Genomic DNA, 10,000 nt, shown 5'->3' on the forward strand with positions numbered 1-10,000 from the left:
GTGAATGAGGACAGGAGAGTCTATAAAGAATAGGCCAGACTATTCTGTGTATGTGTAGGCAAAGGGAAAGTGAACCGTAACCAGAGAGAAGGATCCCATGCAGTACTGTCTGGCCAGTCAATGGACCCCACAACTCTCTAGCGGTAGTATCTCAAGTTTCTAGGGTATTGTCCTGATTGCTTGGGCAAAGTCACTGTTCCTTGTTTCTGCCAATCATGAGTGGATTTTAAACCTTTAACCCTTTAAACCTATAACACTACCCAGAGGAATACCAGATAACAAATTAATATACTCACTAAAGGGCACATAAACAACAACTCGTTGCGATCTACTAAGAATTCAAAATGATGCCAGGGAAAGACCCACACACACTCAGGATAGTTTGACTTTGAAAACAAGAGCCTCTTGAATGACATGGCCAAAGGCAGCACTAAAATCTAGTCCAGTTGAATGAATTTCCTGACCAAAATCAAGGAATTTCCCTAAAACACTGTAGATTTTGAGAAGTGTGTCACATGCAAAAAGGGCGTTTAAGAAAACCAAATTGTAAACTTTGGATCTGATGATTACCTTCAGCAAAGAGGTTTAGACATTCGTGCATGATATTATATATATATATATATATATATATATATATATATATATATATATATATATATATATATATATATATATATATATATATATATATATATATATATACACAAATAAGAGAATATTAACAATTCAGAACATCAAAAGAAATGACTACAACTGATCTGTCATATGAGAATATGACAAATATCAAATGAATAGAAGCAATGACGACTTTACCTTTCAGATGGTTATAGATGGTTCGCAGGCTGCCCCCGATTTCTACAATTGCCAAATCAAACATGAGTTTACACTCGTCACAGTGGATGAAATTCACCACTGCTAAGAGTAAAACTACATGTATTTTCATTTTGGCTGACTGACTCTATTTTGCAGCCCTGGCTCTTTATATACCCAATTCCTCAAGAGGACACGTTGCCCACACGCGTGATTACGTCAACTATTCAAGGACTTTGGCCCTCTTTAATCAAATCAAAGTTCTTCAAGTGGATGACTCATACGTCGGGAATTTCTGTTGTTATCTCATGGTGACTAAGAGGTTTGTAAGCACTCACAGGAAGGGTCGGGGGAAGATAAGCCTCGTTCAGTACATTTAAATGTTAACTGCTTCGTTGCTACCCAAGTTTAGATTCTGAAATAATTTTATTATTCATATTGTTCATCAAATAATAATAATAATAATGATAATACAAATTAAATAGGATATGAATTTGAAAAATAATATTGCGGTCTTGATGATCTACATTAAAGGCTGATTCACTAGTATATTTTCATTGTCAAACGTTTTGAATCCCTATATTATAATTATCATAATTATTATTATTATTATCATTATTATTATTATTATTGATAAGCAGGTATTCAACGGTTTATTAGTAACTGACCTAATATTTACACCAGAGGTGTAAGCAGAGCTCTTTGTTAACAACTTAGGATAACCATCCAATTATAAAACAAGGCTACAATGATAAAGTACTAATTACATCTTTAAATACATTTTGGTGGGAAACGTATATGTATCAATTATTATTATTATTATTATTATTATTAGTATTTTGAAATATTAATTATTATTATTATTATCCCCATTATTATTATTACTATTATTATTTTTTATTATTATCCCTATTATTATTATTATCATCATTATTATTATTATTACTATTATTATTATTATCTTTATTATTATCATTATTATTATTATTACTATTATTACTGTTATTATTATTATTATAATTATTATTATTATTATTATTATTTACGATATGTATGCACGAATGACTTTATAAAACCATGAATAGGTAAACAAATATATATATATATATATATACATATATATATATATATATATATATATATATATATATATATATATATATATATATATATATATATATGTATATATATATATATATATATATATATATTTATGTATATATATATATATATATATTTATGTATATATATATATATATATATATATATATATATATATATATATATATATATATATATATATATATATATATACATGTGTGTGTGTGAGTATACATATACATATATATATATATATATATATATATATATATATATATATATATATATATTTATGTATATATATATATATATATATATATATATTTATGTATATATATATATATATATATATATATATATATATATATATATATATATACATGTGTGTGTGTGAGTATACATATACATATATATATATATATATATATATATATATATATATATATATATATATATGTATATATATATATATATATATATATATATATATATATATATATATATATATATATATATGAAAATTAAATGAGGAAAAGATAACTAATAATAAAAATACTCATTGAGAAGAGATGTATTTTTTTTCCTATGGGACATGTGAACAGAAATCAAAGTGTTAGCATATGATGGAGAGCTATTAAATACCACTTAATCTAAAGTATTTAATGAGCTCGTCCTACCAGTATTAACTTATGCTTCGGAAACATTGAACCTTACTAAATCCTTAGAATAAATCCTCGTTACAACTCAAAGAACTATGGTAGTAATAATGATGGGAATAACGCTAACATTCATAATAAGAGCAACATAGATACGAAAGCAAATTAAAGCAGAGGATATTCTAATAACAATAGAAAAAAAAAATGATGAAAATACTGATACATAAAAACTCACAATGTTTATGTATGCTTGTGCCTGCGTGTATGTTTGTGTGTTTGTGTGCAATGAGATGCCACTAAGTGCATGGTTAAGTGAAGGTCTCAATTGACGTCAGGGGAATCCCATGATGTGCTCACCATGTGTTTTCCCAATTGCGTCAATCATTCTTTATTCTCAGTCAAGGACGTTACTCATTGTCTCCACTCAAAGCAAGATTTCTGACTCTCATTATCTCTTCTCTATATCTTGCTATTTTATTCATTTCAAATCTACTTTTGATTTTATTTTTAACTAAGCTTGCAAGAGAGAGAGAGAGAGAGAGAGGGAACTATTAGTAATAGATTGAAACAGTTCACTTGTGATAGTACTTATTTGTGCCACTGCCTTTACAGCTTTTATACATACACACATTCAGACGCACTCATTCACTGCCTTCCAGTTCTATTTTGGATATGATGATTCAAAGAAATCAATCACGGTCCCATTCACTTTTGATTACGAAATGTATAACAGTATATCTCAGACCTTTCTTATTTACTACATTATGGAGCACAAAGTCTGGACGTAACTGGGGATAAGCTACCATCCCCTAATATTCTCTTCTTCTTTTGGGAACTTGGTCATTATATCAAGACCCCAAAATATCCCCCTCCATTCCCCCTCCGCCTTCTCCGTATACACACACACACACACACACACACACACACACACATATATATATATATATATATATATATATATATATATATATATATATATATATATATATATATATATTGAAATAAAGAACCTTCATGATTTTACTAGACTAACTAATACCCTGACAAAACAAGCCCTCTTTCATTGACTTCCTTCAGTCTGTCTTTTTGCTAAAGCATAGGTTTTGATTATAATAGAAAAATAAAGTGACACCAAACCGAAGACATCCCTCAACACCACTGCTGATGCAAGATCCCACACCAATCTTGTCAGCGTCTGCTCCCTTTGGTAGAATTGATTGTATCTCTCCAAAGTTCATTGCTTCCGAAGATTGGCCAATTATTACTCCTACTTCTCTTTCACGAATCCAATTGGTGTCTTGGAATTGGAATGTATTGCTAATGTTTTACTTTTTCATGAAGTTTAATACATTATTTACCTTTATGATAAAATTATTTTTCATAACTCTAAGGAGAAAACAAAATTATGAACAACAATAATTACAACTCAGTCTACTACCAATACCATTATAATTTAAATATATATATATATATATATATATATATATATATATATATATATATATATATATATATATATATATATATATATATATATCTATATATATATATATCTGTATACCAAGGCACTTCCCCCAATTTTGGGGGGTAGCCGACACCAACAATGAAACAAAACAAAAAGGGGACCTCTACTCTCTATGTTCCTTCAGCCTAATCAGGGACCCAACCGAGTTCAGCTGGTACTGCTAGGGTGCCACAGCCCAACCTCCCACATTTCCACCACAGATGAAGCTTCATAATGCTGACTCCCCTACTGCTGCTACCTCCGCGGTCATCTAAGGCCCCGGAGGAAGCAGCAGGGCCTACTGGAACTGCGTCACAATCGCTCGCCATTCATTCCTATTTCTAGCACGCTCTCTTGCCTCTCTCACATCTATCCTCCTATCACCCAGAGCTTTCTTCACACCATCCATCCACCCAAACCTTGGCCTTCCTCTTGTACTTCTCCCATCAACTCTTGCATTCATCACCTTCTTTAGCAGACAACCATTTTCCATTCTCTCAAAATGGCCAAACCACCTCAACACATTCATATCTACTCTAGCCGCTAACTCATTTCTTACACCCGTTCTCTCCCTCACCACTTCGTTCCTAACCCTATCTACTCGAGATACACCAGCCATACTCCTCAGACACTTCATCTCAAACACATTCAATTTCTGTCTCTCCATCACTTTCATTCCCCACGACTCCGATCCATACATCACAGTTGGTACAATCACTTTCTCATATAGAACTCTCTTTACATTCATGCCCAACCCTCTATTTTTTACTACTCCCTTAACTGCCCCCAACACTTTGCAACCTTCATTCACTCTCTGACGTACATCTGCTTCCACTCCACCATTTGCTGCAACAACAGACCCCAAGTACTTAAACTGATCCACCTCCTCAAGTAACTCTCCATTCAACATGACATTCAACCTTGCACCACCTTCCCTTCTCGTACATCTCATAACCTTACTCTTACCCACATTAACTCTCAACTTCCTTCTCTCACACACCCTTCCAAATTCTGTCACTAGTCGGTCAAGCTTCTCTTCTGTGTCTGCTACCAGTACAGTATCATCCGCAAACAACAACTGATTTACCTCCCATTCATGGTCATTCTCGCCTACCAGTTTTAATCCTCGTCCAAGCACTCGAGCATTCACCTCTCTCACCACTCCATCAACATACAAGTTAAACAACCACGGCAACATCACACATCCCTGTCTCAGCCCCACTCTCACCGGAAACCAATCACTCACTTCATTTCCTATTCTAACACATGCTTTACTACCTTTGTATAAACTTTTCACTGCTTGCAACAACCTTCCACCAACTCCATATAACCTCATCACATCCCACATTGCTTCCCTATCAACTCTATCATATGCTTTCTCCAGATCCATAAACGCAACATACACCTCCTTACCTTTTGCTAAATATTTCTCGCATATCTGCCTAACTGTAAAAATCTGATTCATACAACCCCTACCTCTTCTAAAACCACCCTGTACTTCCAAGATTGCATTCTCTGTTTTATCCTTAATCCTATTAATCAGTACTCTACCATACACTTTTCCAACTACACTCAACAAACTAATACCTCTTGAATTACAACACTCATGCACATCTCCCTTACCCTTATATAGTGGTACAATACATGCACAAACCCAATCTACTGGTACCATTGACAACACAAAACACATATTAAACAATCTCACCAACCATTCAAGTACAGTCACACCCCCTTCCTTCAACATCTCAGCTTTCACACCGTCCATACCAGATGCTTTTCCTACTCTCGTTTCATCTAGTGCTCTCCTCACTTCCTCTATTGTTATCTCTCTCTCATTCTCACCTCCCATCACTGGCACCTCAACACCTGGAACAGCAATTATATCTGCCTCCCTATTATCCTCAACATTCAGCAAACTTTCAAAATATTCTGCCTACCTTTTCCTTGCCTCCTCTCCTTTTAACAACCTTCCATTTCCATCTTTCACTGTCTCTTCAATTCTTGCGCCAGCCTTCCTTACTCTCTTCACTTCTTTCCAAAACTTCTTCTTATTCTCTTCATATGACTGACCCAATCCCTGACCCCACCTCAGGTCAGCTGCCCTCTTTGCCTCACGTACCTTGCGCTTTACTTCCACCTTTTTCTCTCTATATTTTTCATACTTCTCTATACTATTACTCTGCAGCCATTCTTCAAAAGCCCTCTTTTTCTCTTCCACTTTCACCTTCACTCCTTCATTCCACCATTCACTGCCCTTCCTCATGCTGCCTCCAACAACCTTCTTGCCACATACATCACTTGCAATCCCAACAAAATTTTCTTTTACTAACTTCCATTCCTCCTCTAAATTACCAGTTTCTCTTACTCTCACCTCATCATATGCCATTTTCAACCTTTCCTGATACTTACTTTTTACCCCCGGTTTTATTAGCTCTTCAATCCTCACTACCTCCCTTTTACATCCACCTACTCTATTCCCCCACTCTTTTGCTACAACTAATTTTCCTTCCACCAAAAAATGATCAGACATACCGTTAGCCATACCCCTAAACACGTGCACGTCTTTCAATCTTCCAAACATTCTTTTAGTTACCAACACATAATCCATTAATGCCCTTTCTACTACTCTTCCATTTGCCACTCTTACCCACGTATACTTATTCTTATCTTTCTTTTTAAAGAAGCTAGCACCTATTACCATCTCTTGTTCAACACACATGTCTACCAGTCTCTCACCACTCTCATTTTCACCTGGTACGCCATACTTATATATATATATATATGTATATATATACATATATATATATATATATATATATATATATATATATATATATATATAAACATAAATAAATATATATATACCTATATATATATATTTATATTTAAATAAATATATATATTCCTATATATGAAAATATATATATATATATATATATATATATATATATATATATATATATATATATATATATATGTATATATATATTTATATATATGTATATATATATATATATATATATATATATATTTATATATAAATATATATATATAGATATATATATGTATTTATATATATATATATATATATATATATAATAAAATATATATATATATATATATATATATATATATATATATATATTTATATATATATATATGTATTTATATATATATATATATTAATATATATATATATATATACATATATATATATATATATATATATATATATATATATATATATATATACTGTGCATATATATGAACATACATATATATATATATATATATATATATATATATATATATATATATATATATATATCTGGCCTAAAACACTCTTAGAAGAAGAAGGAGAAGAAGGAGAAGAGACTGACACGCTTGTCTGAAGGGGAAGCAATTATCATTCAAGACCCCATGACGTCACAGGATTAAGTGGTCCGATGGTTTTACCACATTGGGATATCCCAGGGTTCAAGGATAATGCAAGGACTTGCTGCAGATTTATCCATTATTTAGGATCTTGTGTCTTGTGATTCTACATAAGTCACGAAGAGAGATAAAAGTTAATGAAGTTTCTCCTGCACCTGTTCTTGTCGAATGCAGTTTTTTTTTCTTTACTTAAAATTTAAATCAACCCATCACAATCAATGTAGGTAGTTGGTATGTTTGTATTTGGCATTTGATTAATGATGAATTTTACACATTTAGACGTGGTTTTCATTTCCAAATAATCCATACATTTTAATACCTTAATATCTGGATTCTCTTTTATACTAAGGATCAGAGACCCAAGGGGGAATCAACCTAAGGACAATAGCTTCTGGTCAGCCGGAGAATCAAACTTTGGTCCAGGAAACTGGTATGACAGTGACATAGCACTTAACCATGAAGAGAGATATAAATTGAAGACAATTCTCCTGCAATTATACCTGTCGAACTCAGGATAATTTTTCTTGAAATTTAAACCAATCCATCTCCACTATCGTTATCTTAAATCAAATACCAAGTACAAACAAGGTCAGAAACGAAAAAAAAGGAATGCAAATTAAAATTAGGTAAGAACATTACAAGAAACATAATACTGGGCAACTCCCTGGTGAAGATTGAGGTTGTACTATTACAATCCTTTTTATCTTCGCCAACTACGTTTAAGCGAACGATAGGTTTTGATAGGGGTATGTTTGTATGTCTGTCTGTTCGTTTGTGGTTCATATGAGTCAAAAAATGTTGCCCAAATCTCAGGAATTATGGTGGGATTGATAAGATTTGGCGAGTGAATGGGTCAGAAGTCAAGGCCAGGGTCATGAAAAGGTGGAAAATTAATCACGAAGCTCAAAAACTATTCCACATAATCTAATGAAATTATTGGAATGTTTGGCCATGAACAAAGAACAACATGATTAGATTTTGCGAGTGAAAAAGTTACATATCAGAGGCCAGGTGATGAAAAGGCGAAACATGTCTCTTTGCTATATCGCTGCCAATTCTTATCTGATTTGCATGAAACTTTTGCAAAGATGTTAGCGATTAGAGGTCAGAGGTCAACTGGGTTATTAACTTCCAGAGAGTTCATGAAAAACAAAATTTTTAGACAATTTTCTTGGTGACAAAAGTGGCTGTGGCGAAGGTATGCGCTCTACCGAGTGTTTGTTCTTGTTATATTAGGGACGAATATGAATGGAACTTTTTATTATTGACATTTCGAATAATCTAATAATAACCAAATATACAATTGCTAAATCATACTTGGATTTCATTGCATAATTAAGCAATTATCTTTTCAATCCCTTATATTAAAAGCACAAAATAACATAAAATGTTGTAATAACAAACACAATCACTCGAATCTATCATAATCCAAATTTATTGTCCTTGAAAGAGATATAAGGCAATCAATCAAGTGTCTCAGTTCTTTAAGGAATAATCAATCCTTCGATGGCATACCATCATTGCAAACTTCCTAATGAAAGGTGTCTCCCTGCTGTGACGGTGTACCTGCCAGACAATCGTCTCCCCAGTAACGTTATAGTTAGAGGGATCAAAAGGCGTTGGGGGAGTCACCTACAAGGGAAGCTGTTCAGTCTTCCTTCTGAAAGTATATGTTTACTAGAAAATGCCCTTATTGATAATGGAATGCTTGAAAGAAAGAATACAATATCTTTTTCTATCTTTTCCTTATGGCATGGATAAGGAGCATTCAAAGGTTATGTTCCTATTTAAGTGGCCATTATGAAAAAGAAATCACATAAAAATATACTTAGAAAAAATCTTCATTCTATTTGACGTCTATATCAGGTCTATAAAGGTAATAATCCCAGGTCTTAATATCAATTATGAAGGGAGGAGAAAGAATTTGAAAAAAAAAAAACTTTTAGGCCAAATCACCCTGGCGTTGAAAAACCGTAGGTCAGAGGCCAAAAACCTATGCAGTTTGGAGATGTACTAAGTAACCTTATCAATTTTTATGAATGTCAAATTCATGTCCTTAAAAAACGGGGTTGGCCGGCCGTCCCATTAAATAAAAATTGCTGTGCCATTTTAAAATCAGTTATTTTCAATTGAAACATTTGTGAGAAATGTGTCGTCCACTCCTTGCTTCTGGAGTTCATCTTCGATATGACGTGTCTCTTTATACAGTGACTTTCTTGGATTCCTACTAACTTCTCTTTATTAGTCATATATTTTTTTCATCCTATCTATATATTTATCCTGAGAGAGAGAGAGAGAGAGAGAGAGAGAGAGAGAGAGAGAGAGAGAGAGAGAGAGAGAGAGAGACCAACATAACTGATAAGGTACCAATTTTTTCTCGATTTCCTAAACGACCTCTCCCCATTCCCTCTCCCCAACCCAAGAGGTGTACTCTCCCGTCAAAGGTCAAAGGGAAGCAGACATCCATTAAGTTCAATATGTTGTCCCTTTGGAG

At 32.9% G+C, this 10,000-nt stretch overlaps 1 protein-coding gene across 21 annotated transcripts in view; it reads right to left on the reverse strand.

Annotated features, from left to right (window-relative positions):
• Positions 1 to 10,000, reverse strand: part of LOC137633427 (uncharacterized) — a 257,530-nt gene that overhangs the window by 138,717 nt on the left and 108,813 nt on the right. The window contains exon 1 of one of the 21 annotated variants that reach the window (XM_068365714.1): positions 814 to 1,214. The exons of 18 other annotated variants lie outside the window; for them this stretch is intronic. In XM_068365714.1, coding sequence (XP_068221815.1) covers positions 814 to 943 — 130 coding nt within the window. In that variant the 5' untranslated portion in view covers positions 944 to 1,214. Of the gene's footprint in view, positions 1 to 813; positions 1,215 to 10,000 lie in introns of those variants that run through there. 2 more of the 21 variants (XM_068365706.1, XM_068365713.1) reach the window with 2 other exon arrangements.

This window comes from Palaemon carinicauda, chromosome 43 (genome assembly GCF_036898095.1).
Source record: "Palaemon carinicauda isolate YSFRI2023 chromosome 43, ASM3689809v2, whole genome shotgun sequence".
In the NCBI taxonomy this organism is placed as follows: Eukaryota; Metazoa; Arthropoda; class Malacostraca; order Decapoda; family Palaemonidae; genus Palaemon; species Palaemon carinicauda.